Genomic DNA, 27394 nt, shown 5'->3' with positions numbered 1-27394 from the left:
ACCCCTAAACTGCCGCACTCCCGCCTTGAAAACACTACTTAAATATTATTAACCCCTAATCTGCCGCCCACAATGACGCCACCACTATATTAAAGTTATTAACCCCTAAATCTAAGTCTAACCCTAACACCCACTAAGTTAAATATAATTAAAAGAAATCTAACTAAAAATTCCAATCATTAACTAAATTATTCCTATTTAAAACTAAATACTTACCTGTAAAATAAACCCTAAGCTAGCTACAATATAACTAATAGTTACATTGTATCTAGCTTAGGGTTTATATTTATTTCACAGGCAAGTTTGTATTTATTTTAACTAGGTAGAATAGTTTTTAAATAGTTATTAACTATTTAATAACTACCTAGCTAAAATAAATACAAAAGTACCTGTAAAATAAAACCTAACCTAAGTTACAATTACACCTAAGACTACACTATAATTAAATAAATTAACTAAATTAAATAAATTACATACAATTAGCTAAATTAAATTAAATTATCTAAAGTACAAAAAAAAACTAAATTACAGAAAATAATAAACAAATTACAGATATGTAAACTAATTACACCTAATCTAATAGCCCTATTAAAATAAAAAAGCCCCCACAAAATAAAAAAAACCTAGCCTAAACTAAACTACCAATAGCCCTTAAAAAGGGCCTTTTGCGGGGCATTGCCCCAAAGTAATCAGCTCTTTTACCTGTAAAAGAAAAATACAAACAACCCCCCTAACAGTAAAACCCACCACCCACACAACCAACCCCCCAAATAAAATACTATCTAAAAAAACCTAAGCTCCCCATTGCCCTGAAAAGGACATTTGGATGGGCATTGCCCTTAAAAGTGCAGTTAGCTCTTTTGCCGCCCAAAGTCCCTAACCTAAAAATAAAACCCACCCAATACACCCTTAAAAAAACCTAACACTAAACCCCTGAAGATCGACTTACCAGGAAACGTCTTCATCCAAGCCGGGCGAAGTGGTCCTCCAGACCGGCAGTAGTCTTCATCCAGACGGCATCTTCTATCTTCATCCATCCGGTGCGGAGCGGGTACATCTTCAAGACATCCGACGCGGAGCATCCTCTTCATCCGATGACTAACACAGAATGAAGGTACCTTTAAGTGACATCATCCAAGATGGCGTCCCTTAGATTCCGATTGGCTGATAGAATTCTATCAGCCAATCGGAATTAAGGTAGAAAAAATCCTATTGGCTGATGCAATCAGCCAATAGAATGCAAGCTCAATCCTATTGGCTGAATTCTATCAGCCAATCGGAATCTAAGGGACGCCATCTTGGTTGACGTCACTTAAAGGTACCTTCATTCTGTGTTAGTCGTCGGATGAAGAGGATGCTCCACGTCGGATGTCTTGAAGATGGACCCGCTCCGCCGGATGGATGAAGATAGAAGATGCCGTCTGGATGAAGACTTCTGCCCGTCTGGAGGACCACTTCTGCCCGGCTTGGATGAAGACTTCTGCCCGTCTGGAGGACCACTTCGCCCGGCTTGGATGAAGACGTCTCCTGGTAAGACGATCTTCAGGGGGTTAGTGTTAGGTTTTTTTAAGGGTGTATTGGGTGAGTTTTATTTTTTAGATTAGGGTTGGGCGGCAAAAGAGCTAAATGCCCTTTTAAGGGCAATGCCCATCCAAATGCCCTTTTCAGGGCAATGGGGAGTTTAGGTTTATTTAGATAGTATTTTAATTGGGGGGTTGGTTGTGTGAGTGATGGGTTTTACTGTTGGGGGGGTTGTTTGTATTTTTTTTTTTTAAAGTAAAAGAGCTGATTACTTTGGGGCAATACCCCACAAAGGCCCTATTAAGGGCTATAGGTAGTTTAGGCTAGGTTTTTTTTTTTTTTGGGGGGGCTTTTTTTATTTTAATAGGGCTATTAGATTAGGTGTAATTAGTTTAAATCTCTGTAATTTGTTTATTATTTTCTGTAATTTAGTGTTTGTTTGTTTTTGTACTTTAGATAATTTAATTTATTTAATTGTTTTTAATTTATGTAATTTATTTAATTATAGTGTAGTGTTAGGTGTTAGTGTAACTTAGGTTAGGTTTATTTTACAGGAAATTTATATTTATTTTAGCTAGGTAGTTATTAAATAGTTAATAACTATTTAATAACTATTCTACCTATTTAAAATAAATACAAACTTGTCTGTAAAATAAAAATAAACACTAAGCTAGCTACAATGTAACTATTAGTTATATTGTAGCTAGCTTAGGGTTTATTTTATAGTTAAGTATTTTGTTTTAAATAGGAATAATGTAGTTAATGTTAGGAATATTTATTTAGATTTATTGTAATTATATTTAAGTTAGGGGGTGTTAGGGTTAGACTTAGGTTTAGGGGTTAATACATTTAGTATAGTGGCGGTGACGTTGGGGGTGGCAGATTAGGTGTTAATAAATGTAGGTAGGTGGCGGCGATGTTAGGGCCGGCAGATTAGGGGTTAATAATATTTAACTAATGTTTGCGAGGTGGGAGTGCGGCGGTTTAGGGGTGTATATGTTTATTATAGTGGCAGCGACGTTGGGGACGGCAGATTAGGGGTTAATAAGTGTAGGTAGGTGGCGGCGACGTTGGGGGCGGCATATTAGGGGTTAATAAATATAATGTAGGTGTCGGCGATGTGAGGGGCAGCAGATTAGGGGTTCATAAGTATAATGTAGGTGGCGGTGGTGTCCGGAGCGGCAGATTAGGGGTTAATAATTATAATGTAGGTGTCGGAGGTGGCAGATTAATAAGGGGTTAATAAGTGTAAGATTAGGAGTGTTTAGGGTGTTAGGTGTAGACACAAATTTTATTTCCCCATAGGAATCAATGGGGCTGCGTTAAGGAGTTTTACGCTGCTTTTTGGCAGGTGTTAGACTTTTTTTCAGCTGGCTCTCCCCGTTGATTCCTATGGGGAAATCGTGCACGAGCACGTTACACCAGCTCACTGCTGACTTAAGCAGCGCTGGTACTGGAGTGCGGTAATGAGCAACATTTTGCTCAACGCTCACTTCTAGTCTTTTAACGACGGGTTTGTAAAAACTCGTAATACCAGCGCTGTAGGTAAGTGAGCGGTGAGGGAAAACTGCTCGTTAGCACCGCACAGCCTCTAACGCAAAACTCGTAATCTAGCCGTAAGAGAACAAACCAAAATTTGTGATAAAAGTAAATTGGAATTTTGTTTAAAATTACATGTCCTATAGTTTCTTGTTTGACTAGACAGTCCCTTTAAGAGTCAGCACTATTTGCCTGAAATGCAAGTCTTTCAAAATCTCTGAGATAATGAGGCAGTCAGCAGAAGCTTAGATACAAGGTAATCACAGAGGTAAAAAGTATATTTCTATAACAGTCTTGCTTATTGCAAAACTGGGAAATGGTAAATAACAAAAATTATGCTTACCTGATAATTTCCTTTTCTTCTGTTGGAAAGAGTCCACAGCTGCATTCATTACTTTTGGGAAAACAAGAACCCGGCCACCAGGAGGAGGCAAAGACACCTCAGCCAAAGGCTCAAATACCCCTCCTACTTCCCTCATCCCCCAGTCATTTTGCCGAGGAACAAGGAACAGTAGAAAAAATATCAGGGTGAAAAAAGGTGCCAGAAGAATAAAAAGACGCCCCACCTAGAAAAAGGGTGGGGAGCTGTGGACTCTCTCCAATGGAAGAAAAGGAAATTATCAGGTAAGCATAATTTATGTTTTTCTTCCTAATTGGAAAGAGTCCACAGCTGCATTCATTACTTTTGGGAAAACAATACCCAAGCTAAAGAGGACACTGAATTCCAAAACGGGAGGGTACAATAGGCTGCCCATTCTGAGGGCACCAAGCCAGAAACCACTACCCAACAAAAACCCTGCTTCGTCCGAAGCCGAGAAAACCTTGAAAAGGAAAGGCTCCAAGGGCACTGACCCGCAGATAGTCCAGAAGCCTAGATAGAGACGGCAAAATCGGACTCAACTGAGCCAACAGTCCTCCAGGAGACACCGTCGCCCAACAGGCGGTCCCTCACCAAGGGATAAGGCAAAGAAGAACCGAAGAGGAACCAAAAGGTCACCACAAAATCCATAAATGGAAAACCCCCAATAGCGAGCCCAGCTCACAAAGACCCAAATGACAGACAAGGGGAGGCTACGCCCAGACCAAGCAGAAACCAGAGGTTTAGGACTGGGCCTCGAAACAGAGAAACCTTTCTCTCAACATCTTGCAAAAGCACCGAAGGACAACTGAAGACGGAGTCCATACATCGTCAGAACTAAGAATACTATTGTATTCAGACAAAAAAAGTGTAACAGACCCAGATAAAAAACCCTGAGTCAAGAACACGCAGATATCATTAGGATGACACAGAAGAATACTTGCTGAGAAGTAAAAAGCGGCCAGCAGCCGTGATGGCCGCATGAATAGAGAGCTCTGTGCAGTTCACAGCCAAAATGCATTGAGAGTGCCGAAAAATAGGTGATCCTTTTATGCTTAGCACTTGTACTCTCAGGGGAAACTCCAGATAAGCTGTGAAACAGATGACAGACCGGCAGGGTAGAGCAACCAGACACGCTAGCTGCTGAGAGGAAGCAGCAGGAGTATGTGCAGCTCCATCTTGGACTCAGGCTCTCTGGCAAGCAGAAGAAGGTTTTAATCAGGACTTGAGAGGCCAGCATAGGTGAATACTTCCAGCAAGTAAGCCATCACACACTGAACAGTACACCAGGACCTTTTGCATGCACAGTAGTTTTTGGGCAGTAATTTGGGAGCCGTTTAAGCAGTCATGTGGTTCTGATAAAGGGCCTTAGATGAAGACACACCTCACAGCACGTTGCGTGTAAAGGCTCTGCAACTTCACCATGCAGATGACAGTTTTACTCCAATATATATAAACCAATATATCTGGGTAATACAGCCTTGATATGGCTGTAAAGCAGGAGGAGGTGTTTGCTGCTATTCAGTTTCTTATGCAAGAGTTTGAATGTCAGATTACTGCTAGATTTGATCGCCTTATATCCCTTGTGGATTCCGCAGCCGCACAGTGTGAAAAACCTAAAGATGAAGGAGGTGGAAGAAATGCCGCTTTGTCTAAAACCAGAGTGCATCTAAGTGTACCTATGTTACAGATAGCTTCTGTGAGTGATTTTGACTTTGCTCCCAAGAGTGCCTGTGGAGGACTGTCTATTCTTCAGGGAGCAGTTTCCGCACAAAATGACTATAATAACTGTAACCAGCAGATTGGGGCTAGTTTACAACTCCTAAACTCTTCTGACAGGCTACTAGCGGCAGGATCTCACTCCCCTCTGGACTCTGTTATTTGCCTGTCTGCTCCGATTGATCTGAAAGCTAACGGAGCATCATGTGACACTGCTAGTACGTGGTTCACGACACAGGGGAATATATCTCAGTTGGTTTTATGTGTCCAGCTGTGCTCCCTCCCTAAATGTTTTGAGAGCTGTTTATGCTTCATTGCTTCCTTTAAAGTTCACTTCCGGACTGGCATTGGGTAATAGTGATAGCATTTTTTTTTCTATTTTTTTTTAGAAAAGCCAGTTTTGCTTTCTCCCAACTTCTAAATGAGGATCGCAAGATCTGATAAGCTGTTATATGATTGCTACTGTTCTACTCTTGTTATGTTTTCCTGGGGAAGCTTGTATTAGCCTCATATGGGAAGTGGTTTTGTTTTCTGGGGAGAATACTGTTGATTAATGTTATCACACCACAGCATATATAAGTTATGAAAGTGTTAACAAATGTTATATCACTAATTGAGACTTCCTATATAGATAAAGCTTAAAGGGACATGCCACCCACATTTTTTCTTTTATGATTTAGAAAGAGAATGCAATGTTAAACATCTTTCTAATTTACTTATATTATCTAATTTGTTTTATTCTCTTGATATTCTTTGATGAAAAGCATATCTAGATAAACTCACTAGCTGCTGATTGGTTGCTGCACATAGAAGCCTCATGTGATTGGCTCACCATGTGCATTGCTTTTTCTTCAAATAATGATATTTAAAAAATGAAGCAAAATAAATTATGGAAGTAAATTGGAATGTTGTTTAAATTTCTATTCTCTATCTGAATCATGAAAGAAAGATTTTGGGTTTAGTGATCCTTTAAACATCAGAATTTGCTACCACATGCTTGTTCAGTCTGAGGAGGTCAGTCGCTAGAAATATCTCCCTACTATTAGTAGCCCACTTTTTATTTTATTTTGCTTTCCTCTGGCGGGATCACACAAGTGGAAACCTGTATGTTCCATAACAGCTTAAGAACCCATAACATCTCAATCATAAAGCAGCATAAAATCAAATAAACGTATAAGATTATTATTCTCCCCTGTTCAATAATCCCCCTAAGGAGATATTAACCCTTGATTCTATAAAGATAAAAGGTACCACAGTGTGACCTTGTCTTCTGTGTTAACACTATGTAATAAAAAATGAAACAATCTTACCAGAATCTACGCCGCAGGAACACGGACCTTCAAGTGTGACAGGTCGTAGCATCGCTCCTGACATGGACTTGACGAGTTTCTCAGACTGCTTTTTCTCTCAACGCCAATTGCTGTAGGAGCTGTTAATATCGGGATGGTGTCGCAAAAGAGAACTCTCCCTGCTTCTCCGGACTCTAACTTTCACCCACGCCCTCACTGAGAAGCTTATAGGGCTACTTAAAACTCCTGTCCCATTGCGAAGAGTAGTACCCTCCATAAGAGACAAAACAAATTCTGACACTTCTCTGCAAACCTCCTGGGACGAAAGGCAAAGAATGACTGGGAGATGAGGGAAGTGCGAGGGGTATTTGAGCCTTTGGCTGGGGTGTCTTTGCCTCCTCCTGGTGGTCGGGTTCTTGTTTTCCCAAAAGTAATGAATGCAGCTGTGGACTCTTTCCAATTAGGAAGAAAAAAGGGATTATCTATCTTTTTAACATTTTGGTGTTTACTATCCCTTTAAAGGAAACTTTTTAGGAAACTAAAAAAACAATAATAAACGTTCAAACTGGAAAATAGTTTAATTATTATGTTAACAGAGTAGTCTGAGGACAGCCCTATTACTGTGCCATATCTATTCTATCAACTCAACACGTCTTCAGTCAGATGTGCAGTTTAACACTTCATCTATATATATCAGGAATGTGTTTGTCACCTACACGTCTCACAGAACCACATCACAGGATGTCATTTCAGCCTTTATTATTTACTGTTCGCTTATAGAGAGGACTTCAACGTATTAAAGGGATATCAAACCCAAACATTTTTTTTTCTGATTCAGACAGAGAATAACATTTGGAAAAAAAACAAAACAATTTTACTTCTATTGTCAAATTCGCTTTGTTCCAATGATATTCTGTATGTAAGAGATACCTAGGTAGGCATCTGGTACACTACATGGAACAAAACAGTGCTGCCAAATGGATAACATTCTTGCAAAATTGTTGCCACATAGTGTTTCAGAAATGGGCCGGCTCCTAAGCATACGTCCTTGTTTTTCAACAAAAGATACCAAGAGAATGAAGAAAAAATGATACTATAAGTAAAATAGAAAGTTGTTAAAATGTTGCATGCTCTTTCTGATTTATGAAAAAAAATTGGGTTTCAAATCTTATCGGCAAAGTCTTAACTTTCATTGACTTATCTGCAAGTCAAAAACTTATCTGCAAGTCAAAAGGGAATAACATTCAAAACTAAATATGCAATGCAATGTATTATTTAATTTGTTTAACTCTGTCTCTTACAATAGTTTTTTATAGTGAGCCTGAGCTGTTTTTTCAGACTTCAGGGGGTCGATCCGATATAAAGCGTCGCCCGCAAAAGCCGGCGACGCCAATATTTGCGCGGATTTGGTATCACATATACGGCGTAACCTAGAAGTTACGCACGTATATTTCTGCCGTCGCCCGCAGTTTTTTGGGCCATAGGCAGGTATACCAAACCCGCGCAGTTTGGTATCCAATATGCAGCGTAAGGACTTACGTGGCGAAAATGGAGAAAACTTACTCCATTTTCACCTCGCCACAAAAAGCAGCCGTAAGAAGCCTTACGCTGACTATTGGAGCCCCGTAACTACCTAAACTAACTAGAAAATAAACCTAACACCTAACGCATGCGCAATGTCTATCTCCCTGTCAACCGCGATCTGCTAAAATAAACCTAACACCTAACGCATGCGCAATGTCTATCTACCTGTCAACCGCGATCCCCCCCCCCCCCCCCCGAAATCCCTAATAAAGTTATTACCCCCTAAACCGCCGCTCCCGGACCCCGCCGCCATCTACATAAACTAACCCCCTACTGTGAGCCTCTAAAACCGCCGCCATCTACCTTATCTATCCCCTAATCTGACCCCTTACACCGCCGCCACCTATATAAAAATGATTAACCCCTAATGTAAGCCCCTTACACCGCCGCCATCTCTATTAAAATGATTAACCCCTAATTTAATCTACCTACCCCGCCGCCAGCTATATTATCTATATTAACCCTAAGTATATTATAGTTAATATAGGTATTACATTATATATATTAACTATATTAACCCTAATTATATTAGGGTTAATATAGTTAATATAGTTACTATAGTATTTATATTAACTATATTAACTCTATCTAACCCTAACTAAATTTATATTAAATTAATCTAATTCATTTATAAGCTAAAATGTTCCTATTTAAATCTAAATACTTACCTATAAAATAAACCCTAAGATAGCTACAATATAATTAATAATTACATTGTAGCTATGTTAGGGTTAATATTTATTTTACAGGTAAATTGTTAATTATTTTAACTAGGTATAATAGATATTAAATAGTTATTAACTATTTAATATCTACCTAGTTAAAATAATTACCCAATTACCTGTAAAATAAATCCTAACCTAAGTTACAAATACACCTACACTATCAATAAATTTAATAAACTACAAACATCTATCTAAAAATACAATTAAATTAACTAAACTAAATTACAAAAAAAAAACAAACACTAAATTACAAAAAATAAAAAAAAGATTACAAGATTTTTAAGCTAATTACACCTATTCTAAGCCCCCTAATAAAATAATAAACCCCCAAAATAAAAAAAATTCCCTGCCCTATTCTAAATTCAACAAATTTCAAAGCTCTTTACCTTACCAGCCCTTAAAAGGGCCTTTTGTGGGGCATGCCCCAAAGAATTCAGCTCTTTTGCATACAAGAAATACAATACCCCCCCCCCATTACAACCCACCACCCACATACCCCTATTCTAAACCCACCCAAACCCCCCTTAAAAAAGCCTAACACTACCCCCCTGAAGATCTCCCTACCTTGTCTTCACCACACCGGGCCGAACTCCTGATCCGATCCGGGCGATGTCTTCCTCCAAGCGGCAAAGAAGAATTCTTCCTCCGGCGACGTCTTCCTCCAAGCGGCAGCAAAGTCTTCATTCTTCCGGCGGCATCTTCAATCTTCTTTCTTCGCTCCGCCGCCGCGGAGCATCCATCCCGGCCGACTGCTGAACTTGGAATGATGTACCTTTAAATGACGTCATCCAAGATGGCGTCCGCCGAATTCCGATTGGCTGATAGGATTCTATCAGCCAATCGGAATTAAGTTAAAAAAATCTGATTGGCTGATTGAATCAGCCAATCAGATTCAAGTTCAATCCGATTGGCTGATCCAATCAGCCAATCAGATTGAGCTCGCATTCTATTGGCTGATCGGAACAGCCAATAGAATGCGAGCTCAATCTGATTGGCTGATTGGATCAGCCAATCGGATTGAACTTGAATCTGATTGGCTGATTCAATCAGCCAATCAGATTTTTTTAACTTAATTCCGATTGGCTGATAGAATCCTATCAGCCAATCGGAATTCGGCGGACGCCATCTTGGATGACGTCATTTAAAGGTACATCATTCCAAGTTCAGCAGTCGGCCGGGATGGATGCTCCACGGCGGCGGAGCGAAGAAAGAAGATTGAAGATGCCGCCGGAAGAATGAAGACTTTGCTGCCGCTTGGAGGAAGACGTCGCCGGAGGAAGAATTCTTCTTTGCCGCTTGGAGGATGACATCGCCCGGATCGGATCAGGAGTTCGGCCCGGTGTGGTGAAGACAAGGTAGGGAGATCTTCAGGGGGGTAGTGTTAGGCTTTTTTAAGGGGGGTTTGGGTGGGTTTAGAATAGGGGTATGTGGGTGGTGGGTTGTAATGGGGGGGGGGGTTATTGTATTTCTTGTATGCAAAAGAGCAGATTTCTTTGGGGCATGCCCCACAAAAGGCCCTTTTAAGGGCTGGTAAGGTAAAGAGCTTTGAAATTTGTTGAATTTAGAATAGGGCAGGGAATTTTTTTTATTTTGGGGGTTTATTATTTTATTAGGGGGCTTAGAATAGGTGTAATTAGCTTAAATATCTTGTAATCTTTTTTTTATTTTTTGTAATTTAGTGTTTGTTTTTTTTTGTAATTTAGTTTAGTTAATTTAATTGTATTTTTAGATAGATGTTAGTAGTTTATTTAATTTATTGATAGTGTAGGTGTATTTGTAACTTAGGTTAGGATTTATTTTACAGGTAATTGGGTAATTATTTTAACTAGGTAGATATTAAATAGTTAATAACTATTTAATATCTATTATACCTAGTTAAAATAATTAACAATTTACCTGTAAAATAAATATTAACCCTAACATAGCTACAATGTAATTATTAATTATATTGTAGCTATCTTAGGGTTTATTTTATAGGTAAGTATTTAGATTTAAATAGGAACATTTTAGTTTATAAATGAATTAGATTAATTTAATATAAATTTAGTTAGGGTTAGATAGAGTTAATATAGTTAATATAAATACTATAGTAACTATATTAACTATATTAACCCTAATATAATTAGGGTTAATATAGTTAATATATATAATGTAATACCTATATTAACTATAATATACTTAGGGTTAATATAGATAATATAGCTGGCGGCGGGGTAGGTAGATTAAATTAGGGGTTAATCATTTTAATAGAGATGGCGGCGGTGTAAGGGGCTTACATTAGGGGTTAATCATTTTAATATAGATGGCGGCGGTGTTAGGGGCTCACTTTAGGGGGTTATAGATATAATATAGCTGGCGGCGGGGTACGGGAGCGGCGGTTTAGGGGTTAATAATTTTATTAGGTTGCGGCGGGGTAAAGGAGCGGCGGTTTAGGGGTTAATAGCATTTTTATTGTTAGGCTAGTGAGGGGGGATAGCGGATAGAGGGTTAGACAGTGCGGGCTATGTTAGGGAGGCGTGTTAGACAGTGCGGGCTATGTTAGGGAGGCGTGTTAGACAGTGCGGGCTATGTTAGGGAGGCGTGTTAGACAGTGCGGGCTATGTTAGGGAGGCGTGTTAGACAGTGCGGGCTATGTTAGGGAGGCGTGTTAGACAGTGCGGGCTATGTTAGGGAGGCGTGTTAGACAGTGCGGGTGTTTTAAACTTTAGTCAGGTTTTATAGGCGCCGGCAGATTCTAACGTGGCGCAAGTCACTGGCGACGCCAGAAATTTGTACTTACGCAGATTTCTGGACATCGCTGGTTTGTGAGACTTACGGCACGTTAGCATCTGACGGCGACCTATATGGGATGGCTCGAGTTGCGAGCTGAAACTGCGGGCGACGCCGGTTCCCTCGCTTGCGCCGCAAACTGCGATCGATATCGGATCGCGCCCCAGAAACATGCTACACAGTGATTTTTTGATCAGTACGTGAGATCATTTACTTCAGTTCTTAATTAAAGGGACACTGAACCCAATTTTTTTCTTTTATGTTTCAGATAGAGCGTGCAATTTTAAGCTACTTTCTAATTTACTCCTATTATTATCAATTTTCCTTCGTTCTCTTGTTATCTTTATTTGAAAAAGCAGGAATGAAAGCTTATGAGCCGGGCCATCTTTGGTTCAGCACCTGGGTAGCTCTTGCTGATTGGTGGCTAAATGCAGTCACCAATCAGCAAGCATTATACAGGGTGCTGAACTAAAAAATCCTGCCTTTTCAAATAAAGATAGCAAGAGAACAAAGAAAAATTGATAATAGGAGTAAATTAGAAAGTTGCTTAAAATTGCATGCTCTATCTGAACCACGAAAGAAATAAATTGGATTTAGAGTCCCTTTAACTACATGAAGTGGCTTTTTATGGTGTATGTTTCTGTACTGATCATTACATGCAGATATATGTAGTTATATAATGGGGTGCAGAATTTTTTACAGTGTTTACAATTTTAAAAATGTTAAATATTATATTAAGTCAGGTTTAGGTGTGTGCATGTGTTTGAACACTGGCAAGCAGTGTTTAATGTAATACATATAGTGCACGCTTCTGAGCCTACCTCAATATGCTCCCATAGAAATAAGCTGTTTCAAAGAAGGATTACAAAATAAAAAGATAAAATTGATAATAAAATGAAACTGAAAAGCTTTTTTTTATATTTGCAACTGAATCCCAAATGTCCTTTTAAAAGTAAGCACCTTCACCCCAACCATTTGCAGTATAGCCGGGCACAATTAAACCTCCTGCATAAGCAGCGATTACAGAATATCTCAAGTTAAATAAACAGTTGTAGAAAAAAGAAAAACTATTTAAAGGGAAATGATAGCCAAATGTTGAAGCACCTGAAAATGATGCAGCATAAAAAAAAACGGCTAGATTACGAGTCTTGCGTTATGAGTAAAAAAGCAGCGTTAAGCCTCATAACGCTGCTTTTTTACTACCGCTGGTATTACGAGTCTTGTAGGTACAGCTGTCCCACACACTTTTTTGGCCTTACTGCAAATCAACTTACGCAAATTGCGTATAGTCTTTTTTCTATGGGACTTCCATGGCGCCGGTATTACGAGCTTGTCCTGGGAGGCCAAAAAGTGAGCGGTACAGCCTACCCCATCAAGATTCGTAACGCATTCTAAAGTCAGTAGTTATGAGTTTTACACTACAACGCTGTAGCATAAAACTCATAACTAAAGTGCTAAAAAGTACACTAACACCCATAAACTACCTATTAACCCCTAAACCGAGGCACTCCCGCATCGCAAACACTAAAATAAAATTATTAACCCCTAATCTGCCGCTCCGGATATCGCCGCCACTAGAATAAACATATTAACCCCTAAACCGCTGCACTCCCGCCTCACAAACATTAGTTAAATATTATTAACCCCTAATCTGCCGCCCCCAACGTCGCCGCCATTATATTAAATTTATTAACCCCTAAATCTAAGTCTAACCCTAACACCCCCTAACTTAAATATAATTCAAATAAATCTAAATAAAACCTACTATCATTACCTAAATAATTCCTATTTAAAACTAAATACTTACCTATAAAATAAACCCTAAGATAGCTACAATATAACTAATAGTTACATTGTAGCTAGCTTAGGGTTTATTTTTATTTTACAGGCAAGTTTGTACTGTATTTATTTTAACTAGGTAGAATAGTTACTAAATAGTTATTAACTATTTAATAACTACCTAGCTAAAATAAATACAAATTGACCTGTAAAATAAAACCTAACCTAAGTTACATTAACACCTAACACTACACTACAATTAAATAAATTCCCTAAATTAAATACAATTAACTAAATTCAAAACAATTAGCTAAATTACAAAAACAAACAAACACTAAATTACAGAAAATAAAAAACAAATTACAAGATCTTTAAACTAATTACACCTAATCTAATAGCCCTATCAAAATTAAAAAAAGCCCACCCAAAATAAAAAAAAACCCTAGCCTAAACTAAACTACCAATAGCCCTTAAAAGGGCCTTTTGCGGGGCATTGCCCCCAAGAAATCAGCTCTTTTAGCTGTATAAAAAAATACAAACAACCCCCCAACAGTAAAACCCACCACCCACACAACCAACCCCCCAAATAAAACCCTAACTAAAAAAACCTAAGCTCCCCATTGCCCTGAAAAGTGCATTTGGATGGGCATTGCCCTTAAAAGGGCATTTAGCTCTATTGCGGCCCAAAGCCCTAACCTAAAAATAAAACTTACCCAATACGCCCTTAAAATATCCTAACACTAACCCCCGAAGATCCACTTACCGGGAGAAGTCTTCATCCAAGCGGCAAGATGTCCTCAAAGAAGCCGGCAGAAGTGGTCCTCCAGACGGGCAGAAGTGGTCTTCTGCCCGTCTGATGAGATGAGCGATAGCCAAGCTCCTAACACATGTGGGTGGTAGATCAATAGGGCCACAGTTGTAGGGATTTCTGTCTGGTGTTCTCCCCTACAGAGGGCTCTCCTGAGTTGTGGCCCTAACCAGAAGTCCACAAAGCACACATTTTTAGTTAAGCTTTATCCCAGGAACCCTAAATATTAGTGCAAAGGGCCACAAGCTGTTTTAAATTCTCACAGGAACAGGGCTCTATTTTCTGTATATGATTATGTAAATGCTGAAATAGGATGGTGCTCTATAAATAAAGTATAATAATCATAATCATCATTATATAATACTGGATTTCCTCAAACATGGGAGTTGGTTTCAACCCTCAAAAGATATATATATATATATATATATATATATATATATATATATATATATATATTGTATATATACTGTATATATATATATATATATATATATATATATATATATATGCTGTATATATATCTCAGTATTTTTGTATATTTATACTGGGTGGCATATCTCAGTATTTTGTATATTAATACTGGGTGGCATCATTCAGTATTTTTGTATATTTATACTGGGTGGCATATCTTAGTAGTTTTGTATATTTATACTGGGTGGAATCTCAGTATTTTTGTATATTTATACGGGGTGGCATCTCTCTGTATTTTTGTATATTTATACTGGGCTGTATCTTTCAGTATTTTTGTATATTATATATATAAAATTCACCCTGTAACCATCTGACCCATTTCCCCCTTCTGACTTTCCAACCGCCCCACAATCCTGCTCCTAACCGACAAATCCTTTACTACTAAAGATACGACCCTAGTTTCTAAATACTGAATTCTACCACTCACTGAACTCTACCACTCACTGAATCTCTCAGTATCTTTGTATTTATACTGGGTGTCATCTCTCAGTAATTATGTATATTTATGCTGGACGGCATTTCTCAGTATTTTTGTATATTTATGCTGGGCAACATCTCTCAGTATTTTTGTATATTTATACTGGGTGGCCTTTTATAAGTATTTTTTTTTTGTATATTTATACTGGGTGGCCTTTTAGAAGTATTTTTTGTATATTTATACTGAGGGGCATCTTTCAGTATTTTTGTATATTTATACTGGGTGGCATCTCTCAGAATTTTTGTATATTTATACTGGGTGGCATTTATCAGTATATTTGTATATTTATACTGGGCGACATCTCTCAGTATTTTTGTATATTTATACTGGGTGGCCTTTTATAAGTATTTTTGTATCTTTATAATATGCGGTATCATTTAGTATTTTGTATATTTATGCTGGGTGGCATCTCAGTATTTTTGTATATTTATACTGAGCAGCATTTTTCAGTATTTTGTATATTTATGCTGAGTGGAATCTCTCAGTATTTTTGTATATTTATACTGGGTGGCATTTCTCAGTATTTTTGTATATTAATACTGGGCGGCATCTCTCAGAATTTTTTTATATTTATACTGGGTGGCATTTCTCAGTATTTTTGTATATTTATGCTGGGTGGCATCTCAGTATTTTTGTATATTTATACTGAGCGGCATCTCTCAGTATTTTGTATATTTATACTGGGTGGCATCTCTCAGTATTTTGTATATTTATACTGGGTGGCATCTCATAGTATTTTTGTATATTTATGCTGGGTGTCATCTCTCTGCATTTTTGTATATTTATGCTGGGTGTCAACTCTCTGCATTTTTGTATATTTATTCTAGGAGGGATCCCTCAGTACAACAGATACTACAAAAACTATGCCCTAGCATCTTATAGCATTTTGCGATTGCACTATTATGCCTGTTTTATAGTTCATCTGCAACAGAGAGCTCTTGTGTGAATCCCATGTTGTCTTCTTGTGATTCTATCCCTCTCACAGAATACTTTTAGGGATTACAAGTGGAGCGATATCATTTGCACGTGACTCATGATTATCGTGACCTCAGAGCTCTGGTTAACTATTTCAGGAAAGAAAAATGTCTTGCAAAACCCAGCAATACATTACAAAGTACACTTACACTCAAAATAACACCACCTAATAAAATTATTCAAAAATAATATTTCACAAACAAATTACAAGGGCTCAAAGATATGAGGTCTCATTTGTTAGGGGAAAAAAGGCTGGCAAATAGCTTTATCATGGAGATACATACATACATACAGATGTCTAAAGATTTATATGTATTAAATATATATGTCTGTGTAAATATGTATTAATGTATATACAGTGCTCAGCATAAATGAGTACACCCCTTTAGTAAAGTAAGATTTTAATTAATATCTCAATGAACACGAGAACAATTTCCAGAATTTTGACAAAACTGAGTTTTATAGAATATTTGTTTAGCTCATTGCATATTAACATAGTAGATGAGGTTGAAAAAAAGACCTAAGTCCACCGAGTTCAACCTATACTAATCTAATATACTTACAAAAAAGCTCCAGTTGAGCTTAAAATAATCCTACTAAAAGGTGACCCATTTAATACAAGCAATCATATCCCTGATTTTTGTTTCCATCCAGAAACGAATCCAAACAATTTTTAAATGTATCTAGGGTATTGGCATTCAATACCTCCTTTGGTAATGAAAGAAAGGTTAATAATATAACGTAGAGTACAAAATCTTCAGGTTTACTCAAAGTAGGTGATGCACAAATGAATACACCCTGCAACAAAAACTACTACATCTAGTATTTTGTATGACCTCCATGATTTGTAAGGACAGCACCAAGTCTTCTAGGCATGGAATGAACAAGTTAGTGACATATTGCAACATCTATCTTTTTCCATTCTTCAAGAATGACCTCTTTTAGAGCCTGGATGCTGGATGGAGAGAGATGCTCAACTTGTCTCTTCAGAATTCCCCATAGGTGTTCGATTGGGTTCACATCAGGAGACATACTTGGCCATTGCATCACTTTTACCCTGTTCTTCTTCAGAAATACAACAGTCTTAGATTTGTATTTTGGATCATTGTCATGTTGGAAAACTGCACGACGACCAAGGGCAGGGAGTGATGGGAGCATCTTCTCTTTCAATATAGAGCAGTACATCTGTGAATTCATGATACCATCAATGAAAGGCAGCTTCTCAACACCAGCAGCACTCATGCAGCCCCATAAAAGGACACTGCCACCACCATGTTTCACTGTAGGCACCATTCATTTTTCATTGTACTCCTCACCTTTGTGACACCATTCAGTTTTGAAGCCATCAGTTCCAAAAACATTTATCTTGGTCTCATCACTCCAAGTACAGAGTCCCAGTAGTCTTCTTTCTCAGCATGTGTCCTGGCAAATTCTAGGCTGGCTTTTTTGTGCATGGGCTTTAGGAGAGGCTTCCTTCTTGGACGACACCCATGCATGCCATTACTCTAAAGTGTACGCTGTATTGTGTCACGGGAAACAATCACCCCAGTTTGGCTTTCTACTTCTTTAGCTAACTGCAGTGAACTTGCATGGTGATTTTCTTCAACCCTTCTCATCAGAAGACGTTACTGTTGAGGTGTTAACTTCCATGGACGGCCTGGATGTCTCTGTGAGATAGTTGCAGTTCCATCTTTGTAGCATTTTTGCTACAGTATTCTGACTGATAAGTAAAGCTTTGCTGATCTTCTTGTAGCCTTCACCTTTCTTGTGTAAAGAAATTATTTTCTTTCTCAGGCCTTGTGACATTTCTGTTCCATGTAGCGCTGACAGCATGACATGGGGAGGGGTTTTCTTTGGTAAGTAATGCCCTTTTAAAATCAATTGTCTGCTTGATACCTGTTTAATGAATAATTAGACTCGCCTGTAGTTGAATTCTTATTAATTAGGAATTTCTTGTCAGACATTTAGCTTTGCTCCTATCACTTTCATTGGGGTGTATTCATTTTTGCAACATGGTCTTTGTTGTGGGTACAAATTAACAAATTTTGGTTGAAATCAATGGACCGCATTTGTGGGAGTATTTTGTATTATAGTGTCCCATAGAAAATGTTGTTTCTGAAAGGTAAGTAAAGGTTTTCTGACTAATCTGTTGGGGTGTACTCATGTATGCGGAGCACTGTATGTATTTACAGATATTTATATACTGTACACATATAAACACATAAATACATATTTTTACATATATAGACATATATAAGTGCATTGGATTCCTTTGCAGTTATGTAGATGAAAACATGAACTGCATACTGGTCACTATCTGCGCTGCATTATTTTTTGTGTATAGAACTGCATACTGCTCACTATCAGTACTGCATTATTCTGTGAGTATAGAACTGCATACTTATTACTATCAGTACTGCATTATTATGTGTGTATAGAACTGCATACTGCTCACTATCTGTACTGCATTATTCTGTGAGTATAGAACTGCATACTGGTCACTATCAGTACTGTATTATTCTGTGTATATAGAACTGCATACTGGTCGCTATCAGTTTTGCATTATTGTGTGTGTATAGAAATGCATACTGGTCGCTATCTGCGCTGCATTATTTTGTGTTTATAAAACTGCATACTGGTCCCTATCTGTGCTGCATTATTCTATGTGTATAGAAATGCATACTGGTCGCTATCTGCGCTGCATTATTTTGTGTTTATAAAACTGCATACTGGTCCCTATCTGTGCTGCATTATTCTGTGTGTATAGAACTGTATACTGGTCACTATCTATACTTCATTATTCTGTGTTTATAGAACTGCATACTGGTCCCTATCTGTGCTGCATTATTTTGTGTGTATAGAACTGCATACTGGTCACTATCTGTACTGCATTATTCTGTGTGTATATAACTGCATACTGGTCTGGTCACTATCTGTACTGCATTATTCTGTGTGTATAGAACTGCATACTGGTCACTATCTGTACTGTATTATTCTGTGTTTATAGAACTGCATACTGCTCACTATCTGTACTGCATTATTCTGTGTGTATAGAACTGCATACTGGTCACTATCTGTACTGTATTATTCTGTGTGTATAGAACTGCATACAGGTCGCTATCTGCGCAGCATTATTCTGTGTGTATAGAACTGCATACTGGTCACTATCTGTGCTGCATTATTTTGTGTGTATAGAACTGCATACTGGTCACTATCTGTACTGTATTATTCTGTGTTTATAGAACTGCATACTGCTCACTATCTGTACTGCATTATTCTGTGTGTATAGAACTGCATACTGGTCACTATCTGTGCTGCATTATTCTGTGTGTATAGAAATGCATACTGGTCGCTATCTGCGCTGCATTATTTTGTGTTTATAAAACTGCATACTGGTCCCTATCTGTGCTGCATTATTCTATGTGTATAGAAATGCATACTGGTCGCTATCTGCGCTGCATTATTTTGTGTTTATAAAACTGCATACTGGTCCCTATCTGTGCTGCATTATTCTGTGTGTATAGAACTGTATACTGGTCACTATCTATACTTCATTATTCTGTGTTTATAGAACTGCATACTGGTCCCTATCCGTGCTGCATTATTTTGTGTGTATAGAACTGCATACTGGTCACTATCTGTACTGCATTATTCTGTGTGTATATAACTGCATACTGGTCTGGTCACTATCTGTACTGCATTATTCTGTGTGTATAGAACTGCATACTGGTCACTATCTGTACTGTATTATTCTGTGTTTATAGAACTGCATACTGCTCACTATCTGTACTGCATTATTCTGTGTGTATAGAACTGCATACTGGTCACTATCTGTACTGTATTATTCTGTGTTTATAGAACTGCATACTGCTCACTATCTGTACTGCATTATTCTGTGTGTATAGAACTGCATACTGGTCACTATCTGTGCTGCATTATTCTGTGTGTATAGAACTGCATACTGGTCACTATCTATACTGCATTATTCTGTGTGTATAGAACTGCATACTGGTCACTATCTGTGCTGCATTATTTTGTGTGTATAGAACTGCATACTGGTCACTATCTCTACTGCATTATTCTGTGTGTATAGAACTACATACTGGTCACTATCTGTGCTCCATTATTCTGTGTGTATAGAACTGCATACTGGTCACTATCTCTACTACATTATTCTGTGTGTATAGAACTGCATACTGGTCACTATATGTGCTGCATTATTCTGTGTGTATAGAACTGCATACTGGTCACTATCTGCACTGCATTATTCTGTGTATATAGAACTGCATACTGGTCACTATATGTGCTGCATTATTTTGTGTGTATAGAACTGCATACTGGTCACTATCTGTGCTGCATAATTCTGTGTATATAGAACTGCATACTGGTCGCTATCTGTGCTACATTATTCTGTGTGTATAGAACTGCATACTGGTCACTATCTCTACTGCATTATTCTGTGTGTATAGAACTGCATACTGGTCACTATCTCTACTGCATTATTATGTGTGTATAGAACTGCATACTGGTCACTATCTCTACTGCATTATTATGTGTGTATAGAACTGCATACTGGTCACTATCTGTGCTACATTATTCTGTGTGTATAGAACTGCATACTGGTCGCTATCTGTGCTGCATAATTCTGTGTATATAGAACTGCATACTGCTCACTATCTGTACTGCATTATTCTGTGTGTATAGAACTGCATACTGGTCGCTATCTGTGCTACATTATTCTGTGTGTATAGAACTGCATACTGGTCACTATCTGTGCTGCATAATTCTGTGTGTATAGAACTGCATACTGGTCACTATCTCTACTGCATTATTCTGTGTGTATAGAACTGCATACTGGTCACTATCTCTACTGCATTATTCTGTGTGTATAGAACTGCATACTGGTCACTATCTGTGCTGCATAATTCTGTGTATATAGAACTGCATACTGGTCACTATATGTGCTACATTATTCTGTGTGTATAGAACTGCATACTGGTCACTATCTGTGCTGCATAATTCTGTGTATATAGAACTGCATACTGGTCGCTATCTGTGCTACATTATTCTGTGTGTATAGAACTGCATACTGGTCACTATCTGTACTGTATTATTCTGTGTGTATAGAACTGCATACTGGTCACTATCTGTGCTGCATAATTCTGTGTATATAGAACTGCATACTGGTCACTATCTCTACTGCATTATTCTGTGTGTATAGAACTGCATACTGGTCACTATCTGTACTGCATTATTCTGTGTGTATAGAACTGCATACTGGTCACTATCTCTACTGCATTATTCTGTGTGTATAGAACTGCATACTGGTCACTATCAGTACTGTATTATTATGTGTGTATAGAACTGCATACTGGTCACTATCTGTACTGCATTATTCTGTGTGTATAGAACTGCATACTGGTCACTATCAGTACTGTATTATTCTGTGTGTATAGAACTGCATACTGGTCACTATCAGTACTGTATTATTCTGTGTGTATAGAACTGCATACTGGTCACTATCAGTACTGTATTATTATGTGTATATAGAACTGCATACTGCTCACTATCTCTACTGCATTATTCTGTGTGTATAGAACTGCATACTGGTCACTATCTCTACTGCATTATTCTGTGTGTATAGAACTGCATACTGGTCACTATCTCTACTGCATTATTATGTGTGTATAGAACTGCATACTGGTCACTATCAGTACTGTATTATTATGTGTGTATAGAACTGCATACTGGTCACTATCAGTACTGCATTATTCTGTGTGTATAGAACTGCATACTGGTCACTATCTGTGCTACATTATTCTGTGTGTATAGAACTGCATACTGGTCACTATCAGTACTGTATTATTATGTGTGTATAGAACTGCATACTGCTCACTATCTCTACTGCATTATTATGTGTGTATAGAACTGCATACTGGTCACTATCTGTGCTACACAATAATTATTCAAATTCAGAACTATATAATATTTATTTAAAGAAGCTGAAAGGGAACTGCATCATTGTTTCATCTTAAACCAGCTAATAAACTAAAGACTGGAAGCTGCATCGCATAGCTATAATAAAGTGGTCTGTATTAGTTATTGTGCTCTAAAGTCCATTGTCATTCTGTAAGAGTCTGTACCTGCCACCTGCGTCACTGCCAGTCTTCACTGCTCCGTCATCCGTGAAATTAAAGATCCCGGTCCAATTTCCCAATTCCTCTCCATTCTGCCAGCTAAACTGCAGTCCGCTATTAAAAAAAGGAGCCAATTTATATTGTGTATTGCTGTTCTGTTGTGTTCTGCAGACAACACAATGTACTATAGTTATTACATTTATTCTGCAGCTACAGTTATTACCTATTTAACTATATGCATACTGCAAGCATTTATAAAAAAGGAACATTCTAAATGAATAATATGCAGTAGCATGTGAAATTAAACTTGTATATAATAGAGAGAGACCGTCTCAGGAAAGTATGTAGTCAAAGTCATTTAAATATTTACCAGGGTATTGACTTGTTTTTTTCCGCAATAAAGATGTGATGTAAAGCCTTAAAAAAGAATCACAAGCAAAAGAGAAAGAGAATACATATGATGGGTTGAATAGAATAATATAACCCAGCACTACTGTTATCAAAATATTTATGCCATTCAACGTATTTACACTATTATTTATGCCTTGTTTTGTACTGAAGTTATATTTTTGTGTGAGTATTTAACACTGTTACCTTCATTATAAGATCCAAACGTTTTTCATTTTGAATTCATTACAACAAAGAGCTAGATTCAGAAACATATTCAAAATTCACAGAGTGTTGCTTCACCTGTTTTCCAAAACTACAGTAGTGTATGGCACAGAAAAAACTGAAATGGACTGCACTCTCAGACTGGACAGGGTACACATCCTAAGTCACTGTGACCCCACAGCCCTGAATAGTCACAGACTTGCTTTAAAATATTACTGTGTGCCTGCTAGTGAGTGCCATATTTTATGTATGTTGTGTTACATTTTTTCTAAGTTTCCCTTTGTGGCTGTCACCCAGGCTGTTCAGGGGTTAACTGCCTGAGTTGCTGGGAACTGTAAGTATTTAAAGCTGTGGGGTCACAGAGAATTGGCATGTGTACCCTGTCCAATCTGAGAAAGTGGTCAATTTCTGTGTTTTGTATGTACTTAGGGAAATTACAAGGGTGTGTGTCACCCTCCCCGTGTTTTTGTTTGAAAGAACACATTGTGTGACTGCTGCAGGTTTAGGGTACCAGGAGGGGAGAGACCTTTATGTGGTCCTAAGCTTAAACCGTTTGGCACCAAATGCAACTGTCTCTCCCATTTTTGCTTTTAAATATTACTGTGTGCTTGCTAGTGAGTACCTGGTCTTCTGCGTGTTGTGTGTGTATGTATCTATATAACAAAAAGTATTAAACGGTATAGAGGTCTACTTGTGTATTGCCGTTTTGACGGATACCCTGGCTACCAAACGGGTCCTGCTTCCTCCCTGCCGACTGCAGCTATGTAGCTGGCAAGTGACCACAGCCTGTAGCCACCCCTGATGCCCGACAGCACCAGTATTCAGGGTCCCACCCTGTGGCAGACTCCAGCTACCCAGTCTAGGTAGCTCTGCCAGAGGGTCCTTCCTCTGCCTGGAACAGGCTGCTATGTAGCCCAGGAAAGTGATTTTAGCTGGAGCCCACCCAAATAACTAGACATACTAGCATTCAGGTGAAACAGGAACTGATTTTATTGAAAACACACACTCCTTTTATACACACAGCTCATCTTTATAAGATACTGGACAATCCCAACATTTTCCCGCTTTTCCCGCCCCTCCAGACATACCAGCACCTCCATAGCAGCCACAGTCCCACAGAATCCCAGGACACAGGGGTGTCATTTTAAAGCTCTTGGTCCCCAGATGCCACAGTCCAAAAATCGGCGTGATTCGTTACTGGGGACCGGAGTTATAGTCCGTTGAAGTTATGGGGTAGGGGTGTCCAAAACTCCTGGTTCCCAAAGGATCTCCCCTCCGATAATTCCCTCAGATCTTGTCCTCCCTAGGGGGTATCAATCCCCAAAAGAGTGAAGTTCTGGGGCAAAGGGCTGCTGGAGCGACCAGGGGTAAAGTTAGCGGGTGTCCTGCTGTTCTGTGGCCGACCGGGAGTTCCAGGAGCCCGGCCAGCCTGAGAGGGGTTAGGCGGGTGTCCGTTGTGAGGCGGCCGACCGGGAGTTCCAGGAGCCCGACCAGCCTAGGAGGGTTTTCCAGGTCATAGACCAGCTCTTCTCATAACAAGTTTAGAACACAAAACAAGCAAACAAAAAGCTTCCAGAGATTGTGGTTGCTCTGAGGAGTCCAAAACAGCTGAGAAACAACAGGGATGAGGTTGTAGGGGGTTGTAGGACGGGGGCATAGATCAAGGCAGACTTGAGGCTCTGAAATGCGTTTTCACATTCTGGGGACCACAGTACCTGTCAGGGCAGTCTTTTACGAGTCAGGTCGGTCCGGGGTTTGGCGAGGGTGCTATAATTGGGGACAAACCTTCGGTAATAGCCGGCGGTTCCTAGGAAGGCTAACCTGGGTCTTGGTTCGAGGAGTGGGCCAGTTTGCTACTGCCTCAACCTTGGCCGGCTCTGACCGCTGCTTCCTGCAGCCCACTCGGTGGCCAAGGTACTGGACTTCCGAGTGGCCTATGGTGCATTTGTCGGGCTTCAGGGTCAACCTAGCGGCTCTGAGGCGATCTAGAATGATGCCCAGGTGGATCAAATGGTCCTCCCAGGTGTCGCTAAAAATGGCGATGTCGTCCAAGTAGGCGCAGGTATAGTCTTGGAGGCCATCCAGCAGGCGATCCACCATCCTCTGAAAGGTGGCTGGAGCGTTCTTCATCCCAAACGGCATGACCTTAAACTGGTAGAGGCCGAAAGGGGTAATGAAGGCGGACTTGGGGACGGATTTCGGGTCTAGAGGGATTTGCCAATACGGGGCATGGGGTAGGTGTCGGTTGTGGTTCTGTCATTGAGCTTACGGTAGTCAATGCAGAACCAGGTAGGACCATCTTTCTTGGGGACCAGCACCACCGGGGAGGCCCAGGGACTGTTGGACGGTTCAACAACACCGAGGTCCAACATTCCCCGGAGCTCCCGGTGCATACTGTCTCTGACAGCTTCAGGTACTCTGTAAGCTGCCTGCCTCAGGGGAGCTTGTCCCGGGGTTTCCACTTGGTGCACCGCCGCTGTGGTGTACCCAGGGACATTGGAGAACATCTCCTGGTGGTCCTCTAGTAAATGCAGGACCTGCTGTCTCTGTCCAGCCGCTAACCTCTCATCCAGGATTATGTTGGCTACTCCTTGAGGGGTCTCATCCGGCCCGGGGAGCTCGGGCATGGGAAGGCTCTCCGAGTCTTCAAGAGCCAGAGCACAGATAGTGGCTACGTCTTGAGGTCTTTCTAGATACTCCTTGAGCATGTTCACATGAAAGGTCCGTTGGACCCGGTCATCGGAGCATTTTTCTACATGGTAGGTGGTGCTACTTAATTGCTCCACCACCCGGTAGGGCCCCTGCCAGGAAGCCTGTAACTTGTCTGTTTTGACAGGCTTCAAGGCTAGAACCCTCTGCCCTACCGTCAGAATTCGGCAACGAGCGTTACGGTCGTACCACTGTTTCTGTCTCCTTTGAGCGCCCTTAAGGTTCTCCCGCACCATGGCAGTGAGGTCCTTCATCCGATCCCTGAACTTCAGGACGTATTTTCCGGCCATACAGCAGCTCAAAGGGTGAAAACCCGGTGGTTTCCTGGGGCACCTCTCTGTAGGCAAATAGGAGGTGTGGCAGGAATTTTTCCCAGTCTTTGTGAGTGGCCGAGAACATCCGAAGCAATTGCTTCAGTGTCCCGTTAAACCGTTCACAAAGCCCATTGGTCTGGGGGCACTGTACAGGGGTTTTATCCCACACAGTTCCCATTACTTTTGGGTGACCTCTGCTGTGAACTGGGTCCCCTGGTCAGAGACCATTTCTCAGGGGAAGCCTACCCTGGTGAATATCCGGAGCAAGGCACTTGCCACTGTCTCTGCCTAGATATTCGCCAGAGGTATTGCCTCTGGATACCTAGTGGCATAGTCTACTACCGTGAGTATGTATTTTTTACCGGAGGGACTGGGTCGAGGTAGGGGCCCTACTATATCCACAGTGATTCTGCTAAAGGGTTTGTCAATAACGGGAAGAGGGTTAAGGGGGGCTTTCGTATGGTCTCAGGTTTTCCCTACCTTCTGACACACGACGCAGGTCCTACAATATTCCCTAATTTCTCTCATGATTCTGGGCCAGAAAAAGACCTCAGTAAGGCGGTGGTGTGTTCGGGAGTTGCCTAAATACCTGGCCAAGGGGATATCGTGCCCTATTCGCAGCAGGTTGGACCGATATCGTTTAGGTACCACCATCTGGCGTTTGGGCACTGGCACTTTCTTCCTCTGGGAGACCCGATATAACAGGCCATTTTCCCATTGGAACCATTCCCCCCCGGGGCCCTGGGGATCAGTGCCTACTTGATCTCGGAAGGGGGCAAGGGTTCGGTCGCTAAGGGTCTCTTGGGCGAATTATGAGGGAGAGCCCAGGATAGTTGGTCGGGAAGGAGGGCAGGGACTGGGGTCAGGCATTGGGGAGTGAGGGTAGGGCCTCGGGGAAGGAGAGGAGTCGGGGTGGGGGATCTTACCTGGGTCCCTAGCTGCAGTATGTTGGCTTGACACTGAGCTTGCCTGCGAGTGGTCACTGGGCAGGTGTCCAGGGAAGTATCCCCCAAAAAAGGTGGAAACAAGTAGGCCGAGGTAGTTTCCTAGTAGAACTCTACAGGAAGATCTGGCATAAGGCCCATGTCCACAGTACGGGCTCCGGCCCCCCAAGCCAGATGGACACAGGCAATAGGGACTCGTACAGTGGCACCACCAGTCACTCAAAACAGCAAGAGTTCTTCCAGTAGCAGTAGAAGCGGAGGCCAGATGAGGCTGGATCAGGGTGATGGTGGATCCGGTGTCCCGTAATCCCTGGGCCGCCTTTCCATTGACCCAAACGGTCTGGCAGTGATGCTGATGGTTGTCTGTGGACACCAGGTGGGCTTCTTGTACAGTGCCGACCTCCTCTTTAGCCTATTCAGGGTAGTCAGCCGATTCCGGTGCATAAGCGTAGTGGGCAGCAGCTGAGTAGGTCGGGGCTGGAGTGCTCACCGAGGCTGTTGGGTGGGGGTGTCTTGGTTGGGTTGCCGGCTGCTGTCGGGCCCGACTTGGGCATTCCCGCCTGAGGTGGCCAGGGTGCCTGCAGAAGAAACATCCCTGTGAGTCCCCGGAGGCTTATTGGTAGCCGCTGGGGGTCGGACTACAAACGGAGCTGGGACGGAGAG

The 27394-nt window shown here is 40.4% G+C and overlaps 1 protein-coding gene across 2 annotated transcripts in view; it reads right to left on the bottom strand.

The window, feature by feature from the left end:
- The window catches only part of ST8SIA5 (ST8 alpha-N-acetyl-neuraminide alpha-2,8-sialyltransferase 5), a 208779-nt gene that overhangs the window by 99926 nt on the left and 81459 nt on the right, over nt 1-27394 (bottom strand). Inside the window, exon 2 of one of the 2 annotated variants that reach the window (XM_053701078.1) lies at nt 22159-22266. The exons of the other annotated variant lie outside the window; for it this stretch is intronic. Within the exon in view, the coding sequence (XP_053557053.1) occupies nt 22159-22266 (108 nt within the window). The remainder of the gene's footprint in view (nt 1-22158; nt 22267-27394) is intronic. 2 annotated transcript variants of the gene reach the window in all.

This window comes from Bombina bombina, chromosome 2, assembly GCF_027579735.1.
Source record: "Bombina bombina isolate aBomBom1 chromosome 2, aBomBom1.pri, whole genome shotgun sequence".
In the NCBI taxonomy this organism is placed as follows: domain Eukaryota; kingdom Metazoa; phylum Chordata; class Amphibia; order Anura; family Bombinatoridae; genus Bombina; species Bombina bombina.
Note: the sequence above shows the minus strand (reverse complement) of the source record. Positions and strands in the feature narration are given on the sequence as shown.